This window comes from Phaenicophaeus curvirostris, chromosome 3 (genome assembly GCF_032191515.1).
Source record: "Phaenicophaeus curvirostris isolate KB17595 chromosome 3, BPBGC_Pcur_1.0, whole genome shotgun sequence".
In the NCBI taxonomy this organism is placed as follows: domain Eukaryota; kingdom Metazoa; phylum Chordata; class Aves; order Cuculiformes; family Cuculidae; genus Phaenicophaeus; species Phaenicophaeus curvirostris.
In genome coordinates, this window is record NC_091394.1 from 42,683,515 (window position 1) to 42,705,777 (window position 22,263).

The 22,263-nt window shown below is 45.2% G+C and overlaps 1 protein-coding gene across 2 annotated transcripts in view; it reads left to right on the top strand.

Annotated features, from left to right (window-relative positions):
• Positions 1-4,966: 4,966 nt before the first annotated feature.
• The window catches only part of CTDP1 (CTD phosphatase subunit 1), a 93,336-nt gene continuing 76,039 nt past the window's right edge, over positions 4,967-22,263 (top strand). For both annotated transcript variants that reach the window (XM_069853765.1, XM_069853766.1), the window contains exon 1: positions 4,967-5,308. In XM_069853765.1, the coding sequence (XP_069709866.1) occupies positions 5,016-5,308 (293 nt within the window). In that variant the 5' untranslated portion in view covers positions 4,967-5,015. The remainder of the gene's footprint in view (positions 5,309-22,263) is intronic.

The window sequence follows — 22,263 nt, forward strand, 5'->3', positions numbered from 1 at the left end:
AGAACAGAACTTCATGATGTTCAAGAGAGGGAAATGCCAAGTCCTGCTCTTGGGGAGAAACAACCCTAGGCACCAGGACAGGCTGTGGGCCAAGTGTCTGGAAAGGAGCTCTGCAGTAAAGGCCCCGGGGGCTCTGGTGGACACTAAGATCACCATGAACCAGCAAATGTAACCCTCCCAGCAAAGAAGGCAGCAGCACCTCGTGCTGCATTAGGAAGAGCAGTGCCAATAGGCTTCAGGAAGCTGCTCCTTCCTCTGTATTTAACACAAGTGACAGCCCATGGGGTGTGCTGTGTCCAGTACAAGAGAGAGCCATGAGCATACTGGAGCAAGTGCAGCCAATACAAGAGAGCCATGGACATACTGGAGTGCAGGCCACAAACATTATTAAAGGGCTCAGAGCATCTCTCATATGAGAAGCTGAGAGACCTGGGACTGTTCAGCCTGGAGAAAAAAACAGCTCCAGAGGGATTTTACCAATGTCTATACACATCTGAAGGGGGTGGGTGAGGGTTGATAAAGAAGACACAAGCCAGATTCTTGTCAATGGTGCCCTTGTAAATGACAAGAGGCCACAGGCACAAACTGAAACACAGGAAATTCCATTTAAACACAAGAAAAATCTTTTTGCATATTAAGGTTGCTTGAACACTGGCACAGGTTGCTCAGAGAGGCTGTAGGGTCTCCATCCTTGGAGATAGTCAAAACCCAATTGGAGAGAGCCCTGAGCAGCCTGCTAGTTGTCCTGCTTTGAGCTGGAGAGTTGAGACCACATGATCTCCAGAAGTCCCTTCCCACATCAGCTATTCCTTTAGTCTTTCCTTGACTATCATGACTACCACTCTTAATGAAACAGAGTTTTGCTAGAGCTGGACGTCTACAGCAGTTTTAACAACAGGGAAATTCCTCATGAATTCTCCTGCTTTTTGAGGCTATCTCTTATCCTTTGCACTATTAAGGCAGACCTTGGCCTGCTGCCCCTTAGCAGAACATTATTGATTCACTCCTAAAAGAAAGAAGCCTGGGTGTGAGCTAAAAAAAGTTGGTCAGATGAGAGTTGAGGAGAAATGCTGGAAGTCAGTACTTCCTGGTAAAGCTCCACAGTGGCCTTGTCAGTGGTCACTGGTGGTGTAAACTTCAGGTTTTATGTGGACGTGTTTCCTCAGTGCTGATTATTTTTATTTCAGATTAAGAAATAGCAAACAGAGTAACATATGTAGTAGAGAGATACTGCCAGTTTCCCATTGAGAACTGTGCAGTGATGTAAAGGAAGGAATAACACGAAAAAAGGGAACCACTTATCTTTTATGATGTAGCTTTATTGCATGCACACAACAACACTAGAAGAACATTAAGAATAATAGACACTAAGCTGCAAGTCAAAATAAAAAGAACAGCTAGGGCTCACATAGCTGATGTTCAGTATTCAGTTTTAAATCCAGTGTTCAGTGTGTACTTTTATCCTCTATTTTTTTCCCACCATTCAAACCCTCTTTATTGCTAAAATAACAAAATCTGTTGTAAGTAAATCCCTCCAATAAGGGCAAGGCATTATTGTCCCCTTCCCTCAGATTCCAGGATAGACTGTTTACACAAGTACTTAAAACTGTGGCTAAAGTCACTGACTTTGGACAAAAGCTCTAGAGCAGACAGAGAATGAGTAAATACCATTCTAAGCAGTGTCCAAATGCCTTCACTGTGAAACTGAGCTATTCCTCTCATGGTTCCCTAGTCTCATTCATAATATACTTTCCAATATTGGTAGCAAGCAATTGGAGGACTAAACTGTCAATAGACTCCTTGAGACTTCCCAAAAAGCAGCTCCCTTCAGCTCACTCTAGGAGAAAGGGATCTAGAAAACATTTGTGATCAGGCAATGTCTCATTTTCCCTGTGCACAAGGAGCTGGTGAAAGGTGCATGGCAATTTTTATTCAAGAATTTCCCTATCACTGGCTGTTGGTGATGGTGGCTATCTCACAACAGTCTTGTCATGAAGTTCACTGCAATACCACCTTGCAGGTCAAATTCACAACCAGTCCATGCAGCTCTTGTTTAAAGGTATCTCTACTGATATATTAGGAGGGAAACCATCAGAACCTGCTGCTCTGGATAGGAAGACTCTACAGAGGGATCTGGACAGGCTGGGATCGATGACCTGCAACCAACAGTATGAGGTTCCACAAGGCCAGGTGCCAGGTCCTGTACTTGGGACACAATAACCCCATGCAATGTTACAGACTTGGAGAAGTGTGGCTGGAAAGCTATCAGGTAGAGAAGGACCTGGGGGTGTTGGTTGACAGCCAGCTGAACATAGAATCATAGAATCATAGAATCATAGAATCATAGAATAACCAGGTTGGAAGAGACCCACCGGATCATTGAGTCCAACCATTCCTATCAAACACTAAACCATGCCCCTTAGCACCTCGTCCACCCGTGCCTTAAACATCTCCAGGGAAGGTGACTCAACCACCTCCCTGGGCAGCCTGTTCCAGTGCCCAATGACCCTTTCTGTAAAGAATTTTTTCCTAACGTCCAGCCTAAATCTCCCCTGGCGGAGCTTGAGGCCATTCCCTCTTGTCCTGTCGCCTGTCACTTGGGAGAAGAGGAAAGCACCCTCCTCTCTACAACCTCCTTTCAGGTAGTTATAGAGAGCAATTAGGTCTCCCCTCAGCCTCCTCTTCTCCAGGCTAAACAACCCCAGCTCTCTCAGCCGCTCCTCATAAGGCCTGTTCTCCAGCCCCTTCACCAGCTTTGTTGCTCTTCTCTGGACTCACTCCAGAACCTCAACATCCTTCTTGTGGTGAGGGGCCCAGAACTGAACACAGGATTCAAGGAGCGGTCTCACCAGTGCCGAGTACAGAGGGAGAATAACCTCCCTGGACCTGCTGGTCACGCCGTTTCTGATACAAGCCAAGATGCCATTGGCCTTCTTGGCCACCTGGGCACACTGCTGGCTCATATTCAGTCAGCTGTCAACCAACACCCCCAGGTCCCTCTCCTCCAGGCAGCTTTCTAGCCAGACTTGTCCTAGTCTGTAGCACTGCATAGGGTTGTTGTGCCCCAAGTGCAGGACCCGGCACTTGGCCTTGTTAAACCTCTTGCCATTGGACTCTGCCCAGCGGTCCAGCCTGTTCAGATCCCTTTGCAAAGCCTCCCTACCCTCCAGCAGATCGACACTTCCACCCAGCTTAGTGTCGTCCACAAACTTGCTAAGGGTGTACTCGACACCTTCATCCAGGTCATTGATAAAGACATTGAACAGGGCTGGACCCAGCACTGAGCCCTGGGGGACCCCACTTGTCACTGGCCTCCAGCTGGATTTCACACCATTTACCACCACTCTCTGGGCCCGGCCATCCAACCAGTTTTCCACCAAGCAGAGTGTGCGCCTGTCCAGGCCAGAGGCTGACAGTTTCTCAAGCAGAATGCTGTGAGAAACTGTGTCAAAGGCTTTGCTGAAGTCCAGGAAGACCACATCCACAGCCTTTCCCTCATCCAGCAGCTGAGTCACTTTGTCATAGAAGGCAATCAGGTTAGTTTGGCAAGACCTGCAAGACATGGCAAGACATGAGCCAACAGGGGGCCCAGGTGGCCAAGAAGGCCAAGAGCATCCTGGCCCGTATTAGGAACAGTGTTTCCATCAGGACCAGGGAAGTTATCCTTTCTTTATACTCAGCTCTGGTGAGGCCACACCTTGAATACTGTGTTCAGTTTTGGGCCCCTCACTACAAGAAAGACATTGAGGCTTTGGAGCGTGTCCAGAGAAGAGCAACGAAGCTGGTGAAGGGGCTGGAGTCTTATGAGAGGCGGCTGAGGGAACTGGAGTTGTTTAGTCTGGAGAATAAGAGGCTGAGGGGAGACCTTATCATTGCCTACAACTGCCTGAAAGGAGGTTTTAGTGAAGTGGGTGTTGGTCTCTTCTCCCAAGTAACAAGGACAAGAGGCCTCCAGACGTGCCAGGGGAGGTTTAGGCTAGAATACCAGGAAGTAAGGGTTCTCAGGCACTGGCACAGCTCTCCAGGGAGGTGGTAGAGACCCATCCCTGGAAGTGTTTAAAAGATGAGGCGCTTAGTTTAGTAGTGGGCAGGTATGGCTGGACTTTATGACCTCATAGGGTTTTTTCCAGCAAAATGATTCTATGATTTTAGACTGCGCTGGGTGGCTTTCCTGTCCACCCTAGCTTCTCCAGGCCAAAACCCTGACCACCCTCTTTGGAAGCAACATCTTGTGAAGCCCCTTGTGCCTGCCGCTTGGAGCACTTAGGCCCAGACACCCGGGGAGTGCTAAGGAGGAGCCAAAGTCTGCTGCACTCGCCGCACAAGCCCTTGAGACGCTGAGGTAGCCATGCATCCCTGGGGACTCACAGCACCTGCTCCCTGCTCGCCAAGGGGCTGCGGTGGGCGGGAGGTGTGACCGGGGCTTCGGCTGGGTGGGGTTGCGGTCTGCCGGCTGGCATCCATCTACCCATCCATCCATCCGTCCATCCGTCTGTCCGTCCGTCCGTCCAACCTCCCCCTCCTTGCCGCCCCGCCCCCGCTTTGCCCCTCCGCCCCCGTGATTCCGCCCCCGACATGGCCCCGGCCGTCCTCTCTCCTCACGTCCCAGCCCGGCCCTGCCCCGCCCCCCCGATCGCTCCTTCCGCCCCTCTCTCCCTCCGCGCCTCGCCCCGCCCCCTTCCGTGTGGCCCCGCCCCTCCCCCTGGCCCCGGCCCTCCCTTGCCCTTCCCCTTCCGTCTCCGCGTGGCCCCGCCCCCTTAGCCGCGGCCTCTTCGGGGCGAGTGGGGCGCGCCTGTGCTTTTAAGCGCGGCCGGACGCGCGCGGCGCGTGCGCAGTGCGGCCACGACCTCGCCGCCTGCGGCTTCGCGGGGCGCCGCCGCCGCCGGCACCCTCCCGGCGCGAGGCTGCGGCCCGGCCCAACCCGGCGGCGCGCGCACGCACGCACGCACGCTCGCTTTCTCGCTCGGTCGCGCGCGCGCGCGCGTCGCCATAGCGACAGGCAACCGCGCTCGGCCATGGGGGAGCCGGCGGAGCGGCCCGGCGCGGAGGGCCCCATCACGGAGATCCGGGCGCCGGGCCCGCGGCCGCTGCGGCTGCTGGAGTGGAAGGTGTCGGTGGGTGCGGCGGTGCAGATCGGGTCGGTGCTGGCGCTGTGCGCGCCGCTGCCGCCGGCCCCACGACCCGCCGCGCCGCCGCCCGCCGCCCCCGCCCGCCCGCCGCGCGCCGGGCCCGAGCGGAGGCTGAAGGCGGAGCGGCCCGGCGTGGTGCGCGAGCTCTGCGCTAGGCCCGGGCAGGTCATCGCGCCGGGGTGAGTGTGGGGCGCGGGCTCGGGGCGGCGCCGGGCGGGGCTCCGGTTGTCCCTGCGGGGCCAGCAGGTCCGGGGAGGCGATTCTGCCCCGCTGCTCCTATCCTGTGAGACCTCACCTGGAGTACTGTGTCCGCTTCTGGAATCCACACCACAAGGAGGATATGGAGCTGTTGGAATGGGTCCAGAGGAGGGCTGCAAAGATGATGAAAGGGCTGGAGCACCTCCTATATGAGAACAGGCTGGGAAAGTTGGGTTTGTTCAGCCTGGAGAAGAGAAGGCTCCAGGAAGACCTTAGAGAAGCGTCCCAGTACCTGAAGGGGGCCTGCAATAAAGCTGGGGAGGGACTGTTTACAAAGGTTTGTAGTGATAGGACTTGGGGCAGTGGGTATAAGCTGGAGAGGGGCAGATTTAGGGTTGATATAAGGAAGAATTTCTTCACTGTGAGAGTGGTGAGATACTGGAACAGGTTGCCCAGGGAAGTTGTGGATGCACCATCCCTGAAGGTGTTCAAGCCTTTGAGCAGCCTGGTCTGGTGGGAGATGTCCCTGCCCATAGCAGGGGGTGCAACTGGATGGTCTTTAAGGTCCCTTCCGACCCAAGCTATTCTATGACTCTGTATCCCATGGGTGGCTTTGTGTATCCCAGTATTGCACTGCATTGTGCAAGGTTCAATCTGTAGCTTCCCAGATTGCTATCACTAGTAGGTTTGTGCTGTGCTGTTCTTCATACATATAGTGTGACAAAGTGTTTTGTAGTTATCAGTAAAATTGTGAGGTGTTGTTCTTCATACATAGAATGCGAGAAAGTGTTTTGTAGTCATATTACCAATAGAATTATGCAGTGCTATTATTGATACAGAGTGTGAGAAAAAGTTTGGTTGGCATTACAGAGTCATAGAATGGCTTGGGTTGGAATGGACCTTAAAGATCATCCAGTTCCACCCACCCACCCTCCATGCCCCCAGTCATGGGCAGGGGACATTTCCCACAAAGGAGTCATTATCAGCAGAACTGGGCTGTGCTGCCTTCATTGTAGTTTCTCCCGTACAGGGCATGAAGAAAACAAATCATCAATGCCCTGGCTGACCAGTCAGCACAGGCATGGATGCTGTGTTAAAAACAGGGGCGGTGTGCAGCCGTGCTGCATCTTAGCTTAAAGAGAAGTGATATCCAGCTGCTTCCTTCTGTCTGTGCCTGGGACCTTGGCCACCTTGGGGTGGGGTGGCACAGTAAGCAGCTGGGGCCAGAGACTCCGTGTCTTAGGGGTAGTGTAAGTTGTTGTTTAATCATGTAAAAGCTGGATCCTTCACAAAGATTGTAGGAGACCTTTCCTACAAGTTCATGCGCTGTGTAGGAGCTCCAGTTGTCTGGAATAGACTCTCCAAATCTTCCAGTGACTGTGGACCTGGATGATGATGGTAGGGCACTTGCTGATATATCTTTCTTAATTAGTATACTTATTCTCTTGTAGTAATGATTAGGTGCATTGCCTTGAAAGCTGTTATTGTTAACTTGTTATTAATCACTACTTCTTGTTGTAATTTAAGTGAAACTTGATTTCACAGAGTTTGGGCTTTTGCTGATCGTACTTCTTGCTTAGCACCTTGTGGTAAAACACCAACCCGGGAGGCAGGTTTTGTGCTCCTCCCGTGGGGGTCGGGCCCTTTGCCCTGTGGAGTGGCCGGCTGGACGGTGCTCCCTGTCCCTCCCTGCCCTCCTCAGCCCCCAGCGATGCCAGGCGCTGTTAAAAGGGAGCCTTGTCCGATCCCTGAGCTCTGCTTCCCCTTTGCGGCTGTCGGCGGGGAAGGCAAAACCGTCTGTTGCTCTGGTCTGTGTTCCTGCCAGCAGGGAAAGAGCTTTCCTTGGGCTCCGCGCTGTTGTGGTAGCGTGTGGGCATGGGGCGCTACGAGGGATGATGCTCCTGAGCAGTCCTTTGCTGTGAGCTCTACCTCGGAGAGCTGAGTATCTCCTCAGTCTGTCTCAGGGTTCTTTGTCTTTGCTGGCGAAACTTCTTGGAAATACTTTTCTTGGGGTTTGAGTTTGGGTTGGTGCAAAAGTTGGGTAGCAGAGGGATAATTTCCTGCTTGATAGGAGGAATTTGATAGGATAGAAAGAAATCAGGACTGCAGTGAGACACTTCTATAGTACTAGTACCTTGCACGTCGTGGTGGCAACCTAAATGCTTTTAATACTGTAGGTGTTTTAATATATAAAGCTTCACAGACACAAAAAAGGTGGTATAATTTGAACTTTTGGAAGAGTAGGGGATTAAATGAGGCATTTCCTGTAGTTTAACAATGTTTTGTCTTGATAAGACTCAATGTTGGTCTGCTTCTTAAATGGCTATTAGATAGAGCCTCTCAGATGTCTAGGTTAATTTGGGCTAATAGCTTGCTACTCTGTACTTAAAGCAGATTTTTTTTTTTCAGCAGGAAACCACTGAAACACTATTTCCTGGTTTATTGACAGCAAGTTATTTTCACTTACTGCTGCTTCCTTGAGTTTTGAGTGGGTTCAGCTAGGCCTGAACTTTCATGACTGAAAATCACTGGTATATGCAAAATATCTGTGTATGAGGGCCTTCTTAAAGGCTCGGGAAGAAAACCTGTCTGATTCGTATTTTATTAGTCAGTGATGTAAGATGCTACAGAAGAGGTACAAGCTGTGTTTTTCTTGCCACAGAATTACTTTCAGAGATAAAACTGTGGCTTTCCTTCTGTGCTACATCAGCTTTATGCTGTTGCATGTGGTGCAGCATGGACACTCTTTTAATATCTGATTTACAACAAAGGTACCGTAACTGCTAGATCAGACTAAAAAAATCTTAAAAATACAGACTAAAGTTTTAAAACACCATATACATGATTAATTTTGATAGTGCTGAGTGGAAGGGGAGATAAAGTGATCTTCTTCTTGTCTCTTTATGTTATTAGCTAAGCATTTGGTGGGGGAAGACAAAACAAACCAAAAAAAGATTTTTAGATGTCTGTGAGGTTCTATTGTAACAGTACTTTAGGTTTAGTTTGCTCAATGTAAACTTTAGGTCTTGAATGCACTGGTTTTTATACAATGCTTGTATTTCTTTAGTCTTGGTTCACTTGATAATAATTAGTAAGTGCTTGCTTTAAGACAATTTATTAAAAAATAAATACTGTTCTTTATTACTGTTTTTATGGTTTCTAAAATGTTTGTGTCTTACACCACTAAAAGTTAGCTCTTAATATTGATCATTGATGTTACACTTCTGGAATTCTGACTTCAGTATGTGTTCTGTGTGCTGTAATGGTATTTACTGGGTCAATGTGAAAGATAAGTCAAAGAGGAGAGGTAGAAGAAGCATGACCTAAGGGCAGTAGTGTGCTGGTCAGCAGTCAGAGACATAAGTGTGTTTCTTTGGTCACTTAAAACTATTTTTGATGAGCATTTAATCTCTTGTCTTCCCATTCTATGGAACTGAAATAATATTTCACTACCTATCAGCAATATTTAAATATATGTTACATTTGCAGTACTAAAATACAGGTATGATTAAGGTAGCTGACATAGCTGAAAACTATTTAGCATCTCCTCAAGGTGCTCTTTATTTTTAATCCATACTATCCAGCATGGTAGGTATTATTTGCTACCTTCAGAGAAGTGAGTTTGGTCAGTTTACCCCTGAATTCCCTAGGAACCAAACATACATGTAAGTATTTGTCAGGCACTTAAACAATGCAGAAATGCTGTTTCTATTCCAAATAATTTTCCTCTTCATTAGAACATGAGAACACAAATTAATTAAACCTTTTTATTTGGGGATTAATAATGTGACTGGTGCAGGGGTTTTTTTAAGTCAATTTGGTGATAACTTCTGAAAATAATGACAACTTTTAGCATAAGTCTCTCCCTCTTAGGAAGATACATCTCTAACTTTGGTTATTTTCCTTATATCTGACATGGGATGAATTTTTTTGATATATGAAAGTAATTTTCTATATATATAACGTTTAGTTTTCTTGTAGTTTGATTACCTGGTTTTGTCACTGACAGTGGTGTAATCTGTCCACGGGGCAGAAGGTAGGATAGGGTTAACAGCCTAAGGCAGGCTGGAGATGGCTTCTGCTTATACCGGCAGAAGTAGGCTTGCAACAAATGTCAAACTAGGAGTCAAGAGAGGAAGGCGTTTGACCTGTTATGACTGTAAATAGCAAGGATGACAGCAAGCAGTTAATGAAAGGTCTTTGTTAATGAGACATAATTTCTATGGGTGGCAGGAGCAACACAAAATGTCAAAAACTGCAGCACTGCTTTTTGTATTATTAATACCACTTACCCATCAAGGTTAATAGTTCTGAAGCTGCTACAGGTAAGTCAGGATTTTGGTTTATGTGACTATTTACATAAGCATTTCTAATATGAAATGATTGTCCCCTTTCAGGCCCTACCAATGGGATAGACTACTGAAAGTCTGTTCTTTGGTTCACGTTAATAGTCTTCCAGACCATTTATTACCTTTGCGTTTGAAATGGGGTTTTCCTGTGTCTTGCTGCATAGCTTTAATAGCTAAAACTTGCATTCTTCTACCAAATATTAAGTGTGTTAGTGTTGTAATAAAAATGTTGCTTAAATCTGTCTAGACTCTAGTGAAGCAAAACTTGTATTTTCTCTTTTTGGAGAAGATAGCAGGATAGAGAATTTGTTCTCTAAAGCTGTAATTTTTTTGTGTTTTTAGGCATTGTTTTGTATTGAAAACTTAATTATATACTTTAAAAATATGTCTTTGGTTATCTAATGCCACAAAGCCTCAGGGGTTAGTTTACCACCCAAGATGAGAAGGACACTTAACCCTGAACCCCAATAACTTTCATCATAGATTCTTCAGTGAGTTACAGTTTATTTTGAAGTGATGATACTTGTAGTAAACTACAGGAAAATAAAACTTTCCATTTCAGTAAAACACAAACTGTGGTTATGGTTGACCCCAGAGAGCAGGGGTGAATGGAGTTAATTCTGGTTGGCAGTCAGTTGCAAGCAGTGTTCCCCAGGACTGTGTTAGGGCCAGATCTTTATCAATGATCTGGATGAGGGAATTGGGTTTGCAGATGACACCGAATTGGATGGGAGTGCTGATCTGCTTGAGGTTGGAAAAGGTTACACAGAGGGTTCTGAACAGGCTGGATCAGTGGGCCAACTGTATGAGGTTCAACATAGCCAAGTGCTGGGCCCTGCACTTGGGACACAACCCCATGCAGTGCTACAGGCTTATAGAAGAGTGGCTGGAAAGCTGCCTGGTGGAGAAGGACCTGGGAGTGCTGGTCAACAGCTGTCTGAATGAGGCAGCAGTGTGCACAGGTGGTCAAGAAGGCCAATAGCATCCTGGCTTTCTTCAGAAGTAGTGTGGCCTGCAAGAGTAGGGAAGTGTTGGTTCTCCTCTACTTGGCATTGGTGAAGCCACACTTTGAATAATGTGTTCAGTTTTGGGCCCCTCACTACAAGAAAGACATTGAGGTGCTGCAGTGTGTCCAGAGAAAGGCAACAAAGCTGATGAAGAGTCTGGAGCACAAGCTTTATGAGAGGCAGCTGAGGGAACTGGGTTTGTTTAGCCTAAAGGAGGCTGGAGGAGGCCTCTACAACTACCTGAAAGGAGGTTGTAGTGAGGTGGGTACTGCTCTCTTTTACCAAGTAAGAAGTGATGGGGTCGGAAGAAATGGCCACAAATTGCACTGAGGGAGATTTAGATTGGATATTAGGAATTTCTTTACTAAGAGAGCTCAAGCATTGGAACAGGCTGCCCAGGGAAGTGGTGGAGTCTCTGCCTCTGGAGGCATTAAAAAAATATGTGTAGATGTGGTACTAAGGGACGTACTTTAGTAGGTAGGCATGGTGGTGTTGGGCTGGTGATGTCCGAGTTCTTTTCCAAACTTAATGATTCTATGAAATGTTTTCATAATATCCTGTCAAATATTTAATGAGTCTACAAAAAGTCATTGTCAAACACTGAGGATTGTTGAATAACACTTAGCGATCCCAACCAACTACATCCTTCACCTGATTCCCTTGGTTTCATTCCATTTTTGTGTGTCTTTGTCCCACCCCTCACCCCGCCATTGCCTATATACTGCAATGGTAAGGAAGCCTGCTTTTTAATGCGTGTTTTCTATTTGGTTGAATTTGATACTGAAAAAGATCAATGTTCAGAATGAGGGCATTCCATCCTTTGTTTTTTCCTCTTCCCAGTTCCCTCATTCCAACAAGCTGGGAGCTCACACTATAGCTAGTAGCCCTGAATATGAAGTCTTATTTACATGGCCATCCATTTTCACAGAACTTGTAGGAACTTCCTTATCTAAGACAATCAAGCTGCTCAGTCAGGTTTTGTATGAAACAGGCATCAGGCTCAGGAGTTACTAGTAGTGTGATTGTAACAGCCTTGTGTCAGCAGTTTTCAGTGCAGCTTCCTCATGCCACGTTATTGTGTTTGCTTCAGGCTAATAAGGGAGTTGCTTATGCTTCTGTGTGCCTCCAGCTTGCATCGAGTTGGGCTTTTGAGATCATGTAATTAAAGCTGGCTTGGTCTCTCTTTTCTTCCTTTTCATCCTTCCCACCCAGCCTCCTGTGAAGTGGAGTTCAGTGGATTTAGCTCAGTTGCTGTAAGAGAAGTGTAGTGTAGGGAAAGGGAGAGTGATTTATCTTTTCAGCAGTAGCCTCTATTTAGGGCAGATCAAAGTGGGTGTGTGAATGCCAGTAGAGTCACTGAGGGGATAAATGACATGTTGACACCAGGATGCCTCTCGTTCTTGTGGGAGACTTCAATCTGCCTGATATCTGCTGGGTGTACAACACAGCAGAAAGGAAGCAGTCTAGGAGGTTCCTGGAGTGCGTGGGAGACAACTTCCTCGCACAGCTGGTGAATGAACCAACAAGGGAGGGTGCCCTCCTGGACCTGCTGTTGGTGAACAGAGAAGGCCTTGTAGGGGATGTGGCAGTAGGTGGATGCCTAGGACTAAGCGACCATGAGATGATAAAATTTTCTGTTCTAGGTGAAGAGGGTGGTTAGCAAGACGGTAGCATTAAATTTCCAGAGGGCAGACTTTGATCTCTTCAGAAGGCTGGTTGGTGAAGTCTCATGGGAGACAGTACTCAAGGGCAAGGGAGCCCAGGAGGGCTGGGAGCTCTTCAAAAGGGTGGTCCTAGCAGCTCAGGAGAAAGCCATCCCCGTGGTCCGGAAAAAAAGCCGGCAGGGGAGAAAGCCAGCTTGGTTGAATAGAGAGATCTTGAGGGCTATCAAGAAGAAGAGAAATGTTTATGGGCTCTGGAAGAAGGGACAGGCCTCTTGGGTGGACTACAGGAGGGAAGTGAGATTGTGTAGGGAAAAAATCAGAAGGGCTAAGGCTCAGCTAGAAATTGGATTGGCCAAGTCAGTGAAAGATAACAAAAAATCTTTCTACAAATATATAAATAATAAAAGGCGGACTAGGGAGACCATACAGTCCCTATTGGACACAGAAGGAACAACAGTAACAGGGGATGAGGAAAAGGCTGAGGTACTTAATGACTTCTTTGCCTCAGTCTTTAGTTGTAAGGAGGGTTGTTCCATCTGTGTACAAACCCCGGAGCTAGAGGAGCATAATGAGGCTCCCGTGATCCAAGAGGAGGTGGTCAGAGCCTTGCTAGCCCGACTGGACAGCTACAAGTCTATGGGGCCGGACGGGATTCACCCAAGGGTACTGAAGGAGCTGGCAGATGTGCTGGCCAAACCCCTTTCCATCATCTTCCAACAGTCCTGGAAGACTGGTGAAGTCCCACTGGACTGGAGGCTGGCTGATGTTGTGCCCATCTACAAAAAGGGCTGCAGGGAGGACCCAGGAAACTACAGGCCTGTCAGTCTGACCTCAGTGCCAGGGAAAGTCATGGAACAGGTGATCTTGAGTGCTATCATGAAGCACATGCAAGAGAACTGGGTGATCAGGCCCAGTCAACATGGGTTCACAAAAGGAAGGTCTGGCCAAACTAACCTGATCACCTTCTATGACCAAGTGACTCGGCTGCTGGATGAGGGAAAGGCTGTGGATGTGGTCTTCCTGGACTTCAGCAAAGCCTTTGACACAGTTTCTCACAGCATTCTGCTTGAGAAACTGTCAGCCTCTGGCCTGGACAGGCGCACACTCTCCTGGGTGGAAAACTGGTTGGATGGCCGGGCCCAGAGAGTGGTGGTAAGTGGTGTGAAATCCAGCTGGAGGCCAGTGACAAGTGGGGTCCCCCAGGGCTCAGTGCTGGGTCCAGCCCTGTTCAATGTCTTTATCAATGACCTGGATGAAGGCATTGAGTGCACCCTCAGCAAGTTTGCCGGTGACACTAAGCTGGGTGGAAGTGTCGATCTGCTGGAGGGTAGGGAGGCTCTGCAAAGGGATCTGAACAGGCTGGACCGCTGGGCAGAGTCCAATGGCATGAGGTTTAACAAGGCCAAATGCCGGGTCCTGCACTTGGGTCACAACAACCCTATGCAGTGCTACAGACTAGGAGAAGTCTGGCTAGAAAGCTGCCTGGAGGAGAGGGACCTGGGGGTGTTGGTTGACAACCGACTGAATATGAGCCAGCCGTGTGCCCAGGTGGCCAAGAAGGCCAATGGCATCTTGGCTTGTATCAGAAACGGCGTGACCAGCAGGTCCAGGGAGGTTATCCTCCCTCTGTACTCGGCACTGGTGAGACCGCTCCTTGAATGCTGTGTTCATTTCTGGGCCCCTCACCACAAGAAGGATGTTGAGGCTCTGGAGTGAGTCCAGAGAAGAGCAACAAAGGTGGTGAAGGGGCTGGAGAACAGGCCTTATGAGGAGTGGCTGAGAGAGCTGGGGTTGTTTAGCCTGGAGAAGAGGAGGCTGAGGGGAGACCTCATTGCTCTCTACAACTACCTGAAAGGAGGTGCTGGCCTCTTCTTCCAAGTGACAGGCGACAGGACAAGAGGGAATGGCCTCAAGCTCCACCAGGCGAGGTTTAGGCTGGACGTTAGGAAAAAATTCTTTACAGAAAGGGTCATTGGGTACTGGAACAGGCTGCCCAGGGAGGTGGTTGAGTCACCTTCCCTGGAGGTGTTTAAGGCATGGGTGGACGAGGTGCTGAGGGATATGGTTTAGTGTTTGATGGGAACGGTTGGACTTGATGATCCGGTGGGTCTCTTCCAACCTGGTTATTCTGTGATTCTGTGGAAGCAACTTTGTTGAGGTTGTGTGTATCTCATATGGCATTTTGTGAGATAATTTTATGCATTACTTTTATCTTTACAAAGTCTCTCCCAAACTGGGTGATTTTCTGCTCTCGGAGTTCTTGCTAGTAAGTGCTCATCGTGCTTTAGTTCAAGGACTTTGCCACTGTATGGGAGCATATGCAGAATCCTATGAGCATACAGACAGAGTGAGATAGCCTATGGGATTATTTTATGGATCCTCTTGTCAATCCACAAGCTGGTTATAGCTCTCTTTAAAAAGTGTATACGTTTGTGGATGTCTGTGCTGGAAAACCATTTTGCTTTTACCCAGATTGTAATGGATTATTATTTAATTGCTGTCTAGTTTCCTTACTGCATTTTTTACCTTTACTTCAATACTGGAGTTATTTAGAAAAACGTAGTCTTTTTCAAAGGCAAATGTATGTGTTATTTCTTCTCTGAAACTGCTGCATGGTTTTCCTTAGTTGCAAAACAAGTAGTCTTCTAAAAAGAAAATGTATGGACAAAAATTCTGACTGGAATGAGACCCTTAATGTTGTGCTGCGCAATACCTAGCCCTTTGAACTGGAAGGGATTGGAAAAGCTTGAGGAAGAGAGAGACGTATTGCTTTGAATTGTCTTAAAAGTTTCTATTTTGACCCAAGAGGATTTTTTCCTCCGAGAAATCTTAGTAGTACAACTTTCTTGCCTTCCTGGACCTTTCTGATTTGATGACTGCATGTTTGTTGTTAACTTAAGGCTGACACTAGTAGGGATCCCTGCTGTTTGAATTTTCAAAGTCATTCTTACACAGTGGAAAACTTACCTTAGGTGGTTTCATAACCTAACATTTGAACTCACTGAATAAAAATGAATATAGTGTGATGATACTGCCAGTAATTAAACATTACCAAAAGTATATAAAAATATTTCCAGTTGGAACTTTCTAGCCTGAACGGTTGCTAGTCTTGCTAGTCTTCAAAAGACTGTTAGATGGAGAGGTTCCCTTTTTTCTTTTTATGTGGTCAAGAAAGTGCTGCCATGTGTAATGTATACTGTTATACTTAGGTGAGAGTTTCTCACCATATTTTGTAGGGTGTTGCAACAGTGCTCAATAACTGTGTGTTTTCCATCATAATCTATAATCCTGTATCCCTGGATGTTCCAACAGCATGCAGTGTCAGGTGGCTGTGGCCAGAAGTGGAGCTGCTACTCCTTCATTTGAATGTTGCTGCACAACATGATGGTAGTGTTCGTAATTGCTTCTAAGGGTGTTAAGAGTTATTAAATTAAATTTTCCTATGTATGTGTGTTCGTTTGGCTTAACAGCGAGTCTTAGGGCAAAATAGCAGAAGTTAGCATCAAGGTACAAGTTTGCCACAGTATCCAAAAAGATAAAGGAGAGGAGGAAGCTATTAAGCTTGAGGATTCTGCATCCTGTGGTAAGTCTCCTCCCATTTTATTTGTTGTCTGAAAGTAACAGACAAAGGGACCAAGGTTGCCCAAGTGTCTTGCTTTAAAGGAGAAGGTGATGAAACACTGGGAGGTGTAATGTTATCTGTTAATAGGTGCAGTTTTCTGAGGCAGAGGAGGAGAGATCATAGTTCCCATTTTTCGTATGCATAGGAAGAATAAAAAAAAAACACAGATAGCTTTGCTGCCAGCTCTTTGTGTGTCAAGCTGTCTTTCTTAGTCATCTTTCTCTGCTTTGGTGTCCAGCCTGTTTTGTTGTTCATCTGAAGCTGTTTCTTTAAATGTAAGCCTGGAGGTGCAGAAGGCAATCCAAATCTGTTGAGGTAGTTGTAGGTGATCTCAGCTAAGGGTAGGAGGAATGCAGTGCTAAGTTGGTCTGAGATAAGAAATTATGTGCCTTTACCTGAAGGAGGGGTTGGATTTGAGAAGGTATACACCTGAAAAGAACAGAAGGAGTCAGAGATGGGCTTAGTTCAAGACTGTTGTCACCTACTTTGCAGCTTTTTGGTTAAATGCCAATTATGTTGGCAGTGTAAATCGTATATGGGATGTATAGATTTGGATGTCTTAGATATTTAATCCTGCTATCAGATGGCTGTTACTGAACCAATGAACTTGTCTTGAAGTTCGTGTACTAAAAAGCTACACTTAGCAGTTTAGAAAATGGATCTGCAATTATACAATGCCTCATTCTTCCTTTGCCAGCTTTTTTTTTGAGTGGTTTCCTTTTGTCTTAAAATGCATATAATTTATTGCTTTTGCTCTATGATTTTTCTATGAGCAGGTGGTAATGGCTATGGATTCATGAAATGCTAAGAGGGGAAGTAATAAAAAATTTGAACACCTTTAGTGTAACAAGGAAAATCTTGGGTATTCATATAAAAATCACAGGTACAGTTAACTGCTCTTAAATTTGGACGTCTTCTTAAAGCTACTATGTTTTTACTATCTCAGAACATTTTTTATACCCTGTATAATTCTGTTCAAGGATGTATTATGTGCTAGAAAGAAGTTGGCTATGATAGGTTTTATGCATCCGGCTGTGACTGACATTAATTAGACTATTGCTGTGATGTTTATGTGTAGAATTTGAAAATAGCTCTTGGAGATGCTGTAAGCAATTTGAAATCCCTTGGGGCTTTTCCAATAATATTTTAATAGTTGGTTTAAAGTTTTGATGTTGAGTGAAGTCAGTGTCAAAGAATGTGCATTCCATTCGAGTTTACTGTTACTGGTTCAAGTGACGGTCAGTTAAGAAGAGGTAACCTTTGTGTGAAAATCAAAATGACTTTCCAGTTGTTCTGGCCCTGTGCTGTTAGATGCTGTTGCTCAACTCTCAACCAGAATTGTCCTGCAAGTGTTTGGGAAGTGCTGGGTGACTGCTGACGCTAGGTGGAGAGAGATGGCAATAGAAACATAAATGACGGTCTGTAGTTTCAAATTCTTCCAAATAATAAAGTTTTAGCTAAAACATTCTAAATAAAATAAAAATTAAATTCTACATAATCTTTGAAACATTTACTAGATTTTATATAAAGGGCACTGCAAACTATTTTGCTTTTTTGGTACCTTTTTAGTGTACATTGTTAACTTTTAACAGTAGCTTTTTGAGACAGGTAAGAAGCTGCCCATGGATGTGTGCCTGGAAGGTTGGAGACTGTTACCTCCTTCCTTGTAGTGCCAGACTTCTTTCCAGAAATAAGTGGAAAAGCTTTGTAAGAGCTTGCAAATTGTGGAAATAGTGTTACTTCATGCTTAAGATGTCTTTTGGATTCCAAACAAAAAGCGGAAACTCTGGGCATAAGCTTCTCTTGCATTCATTCTGTGTTTAAACCTGAACAGGTATCTTGCCTGAAAAGGAGAGGAAAAATGACGTTTCAGGTTTTCTGGTCTAAAGTATTGTGAACAGTTTTTGCTTAACAGAAGAAAAAAAAAAATCCCATGGCCCATGATTTCTGTGTTAGCTTTGGAGACTTGAGGTGGTGCCTTGCAAGTGAGCCCTACTTTCTGTAAGCACTGTATTTTCTATGCCAGTGCATGATTCCTTGAAACACGGTTGAAGATAATAAATAACTTATCTCTCCATGGCATGGAGATATTCCAGCTAGTCTTGAACTGGTGGGTAAGATAAATGCTAACAAAGCAGCCTGTGGTTACTGTGGGAAGGAAATCCGAGTTGTGAATCAGACTCTGTATGCACTCAGGAGGGAGTCCTGTTTGTAGAAGCACTTGCACCATTGATCTTTTCCCAGCAGTCCCCCTTGCTGGACTCCTCTGTAGGCTGATTTGACTCTGTAAACCCAGTAAGAAAGCTACATAGGGCTGCTCAGTTCTTTTATCTCCCAAGGCATTGAAATAGGTCTTTCTGGAAGTGCCAAAGGAGGGGATGGTTTTTTCAGAGGACAATGAGGGTAGAGGGGAAAAGTAAGCCATTGCCTTTCTTTGGCAGCAAGCTATTATTGGAATAGTTGGAAGTGAAGCCAGGTGGGGCTGATACAAGGCTATGGCTAATATACGCTGAGGTTAGACTAGCTGTGAATAACTGAGATAAACTGTTTGTTACCATGTTATGCTGTATAACCTTAAGGTACAGCTCTCTGTAGCTTTCTTCCGGAAAGCTGTCTTATGGCCGTTGTAGTTCTGTGCTGGAGCTGGCCAGCAGCTCATGGCAGGGGTGTGTTCTGCATGATAAAGTAGCTCAAGAAGTTCTTGCTCCTGTGCTGTAACTCCCACGCTTGCTGCTATCACTCTTTGCTACTGGAAGTGCTTGATCGTGCTAAAAAAACCTGAGTCTTTTTGAAAACTCAAACACTCAAACCTTTAGGGTATTGCTTTTTTTTTTTTTTGTAGTGGGTTTACTTCAGTAGTCCAGTTATCTGGTTTCTACAACTGAGGACTGGCAAATTGTAGGATAGATGAGAGAACTTTGTGCTGGCTTTCCCACTGTAATTAACCTACTGAGAACCACATCCATGACGGCACTTGATACAAAGTTCTTACATTTGGAGTCAGAGGTAATGACCAGCCTTAGATTTAGCAAAAGCATTTACTGCCACTGCTAATAAAACCAAAATGCTCGTATTGTATTTCATGAAGGCTCTCCTGTATTTTTTTTTTCTTCTTTCCTGTGCTCATGATTGAGAGCAGATATTGTTAAAAAATCTTGGTTTAGAAACAGCCAAAATCATTGGAATGATCTACCCCCTTCACAGCCTTCCCAAACAAAATGTGTGCCTTTCACAGGCTAATGGTTCTTCCCTAGTGCCTGGCTCTTTTGAACAGTTGTGACATTTTTTGCAAACTGGAAATAAGATTTTGCATGTTTTGTGGCAGCTTTACTGGGGATGTTATTGTTAAAGTAGCTCATGAGCTCTGCTTATCACCAAGCATGTCCTGCAGAAGTCTGGGGAGAAAGAGGAAGATGCTGTTAATGCTTCCAGCAGTAGAATGTTTCTTCTCTCCAGAAATGGAGTAGGGAGGTTTCTGTCATGACCCAGAAAGGAGACCAAGCAGAAACCCTAGCCCCTATTTTTAAACGGTGGCATATACCAAAATGGACATGAAAAGTTCGATTCAGCTCACTCATTTGAAAATTATTGTGGACCTTGGCTATTATATTTTGAAAATCCCTTGCTTCAACAGTAAAAGGAGGGTTTTCAGTGTAAAATTCACAAAAGTAATTTTGAGTTCTGTGCTTGTTCTTCTACAGTGTGTTCCTTTTTAGTAATTCAAATGTATGTGCTAAAATTTAAGTAATATATTTAGGTATGTTTAAACCTCAGAGTTTAGACCTTCTTTCTGCAGCACTAAGTAGTATGTGGGTTGTTTGGGTTTTTCCCTTGGGAGAAGTCTGGTTAAGATCCTATCAATTGTACTTGAAACTTAACCAGCTTCGTTGTATGGTGCTCAGAAGTTTGCCAGTGCTCTGGAGTTCTTCCTCTGTTCATTGGGTTAAACATCATTGCAGTGAATGGTATGGCAGAGTACTTGGTATCATGTACTTTTTACATCAAGCAAGCATGAAAAAATTTGATGTTCTGGTCATATTTAAATGTGCGCCGGCAGAACTGATAGTTAGTGGTGCTGTTTCGTATATGATAAGGTGTAGAGGTGCTGCCTAGGAACAATATTGATAAATAATTTAGAACTCTAATTTTCTTGTAAAAGTCCTGGCTATGTTAAAACCAAAAGGATCAGGTGATGTACCTATACATTAAGAGAAAATCTTGCATGTCCTAATTTGAATTGTACCTCAGCCCTGGAGTATACCAGCCCCTCCAATCACATTCCTGGAGTGTGATGCTACCTTGGATATGAAGTAGAGTATGCCTGAAGATTTTTTCACTTGCAAGGTGGTATCCAAAGACTTTTTTTCCTGGACTATTGAAAACCAATTACATTGGTGCAAAACCTCAGTAGTTGTAAACTCTTATATGCATTTCTGTAGTTTGTCTTGTGGGCCTTTTGGGCTTTAGGTGTCTGTAATTTTGGCTGAACACAGGTTGAAGGTTAGAAATTCTGACAACAGTCCTTAGTGTGAGTTGGTAGCCTAAAAAGAAGGAACTTGGCTATGAATCAAGGTAAAAGACAAACTTATTGTCAAAGGGAGGAGAGAGAAGAGTCAAATCAAGTAATGCAAATGTAGGGCAATGAGCGAACTATATAATCAAACAATGAATTGACAGTAGTGATGGCTCACAAAAATAGCTTGTGTTGTGCAGTTCCTGTACAAAATAAAGAGTGACTATTTATAATTTGTTTTCTGTGAAACAGTGTTTAAAAAAGGAAGTCTAAAATGTTTACACAGGAAGAGGGTTTGTAATTTCCAAGCATATGATGACTACCACTGAGAGAGGTGTGGATCTGCACTTTTGTAAGTGGGAATACTGGTTGCATGATGGCTTGTGAAGACTTTTCTTTAAATAAGCCTGATGTGAATCTAGTTTTTACTCTCCAAGAGGAAAACATCCTCAGCATGGGCATCGACTGCAGTTTTGTTAGTAGAGTCATCAGGCTTCTGGGCATTGAGAAGTGAGTGTTGGGTTTACATGGCAAGGTTTTGGTAGTAGGGCATGGGGACTACAGAGATGGCTTCTGTGCGAAACTGCTAGAAGCCAGGACCACTGGCTCTGGGGTGGGACCTGCCTTTGGCCAAGGCTGAGCTCCTCACCCATAATGTTAACAACTCTATGGTAACATAGTTAAGAAGAGGGGGAGAAAGAGCGAAGGGGCAGATGTGGAGAGAGAGGGGAGTTGGACATAAACACATGTTGGAAGTGGTTGCAGGCGTCACTTGGAAAGTGGATTTCCTTTTGGAATTCCCAAATGCTTAATAGTCAAATGTATGAATGAGAGATTTAAGCATGTGGAACAGTTTTCCTCCTGGAGCTGTCTGCTTATTTGCAATGCAGATTTGAAGCCAAAGAGAAAACACTACAACTAGCTTATGAAGGAACTTGGGTTTTTTTGTTAGCTGCCTGGCTTTTTCTTTTTCCAAATTATTAGAGAGATGCTGCAACTCATGGTCACAGAGTTGGGAATATTTTGTAGTAGCTGAAATATATATACTTATTAGAGTTTAAAAAATAGCTAACAGCCTTAGTCTGAATAGAGACATTGAGGGTGCTGAAGTGCATCCAAAGAAGAGCAATAATGCTGGTGAAGGGTCTGGAGCACTGGTCTTATGAGGAGTGGCTGAGGGAACTGGGGCTGTTTAACCAGAGGTAAAGGAGGAGACCTTATTGTTCTCTACAACTACCTGAAAGGAGGAGTAGTTGTAAGGTGGGTGTTGGTCTCTTCTGAAAAACAAGGTGGTAGGATGAGAGGAAATGGCCTCAAGTTACTTCAGGGGAGGTTCAGATTGGATATTGGGAAAACTTTCTTTGCTGAAAGGGTTATGAAGCACTAGAACAGGCTGCCCATGTAAGTGGTGGTGTTGATGTGGCATGTGGGGACATGATTTAGTGGTGGACTCAGCAGTGTTAGGTTTACAGCTGGGCTCTGATCTTAAAGATCATTTCCAGCCTAGGTGATTTAAAGTTTCCATATTTGATTTTTGTTTATTGTAGCTCAGTAGCATATTAATGGTATATCTAATTGAATGTAAACTGTTTCAGAACAAACAATGTTACAAACTTACTATATGTTTTGGTGACTTTTAGAGATGTGAAATTGAATGTTTGAATACTTAGTGTCTCTTTCTCCATGTTGGGGCACAAGCATATGTCTTAGGGGACTGGCACTCAAGCAATAACCAGAAATTATTCTTTGAATTTCCACGATCTTAAGTGTCTGAAATCAAC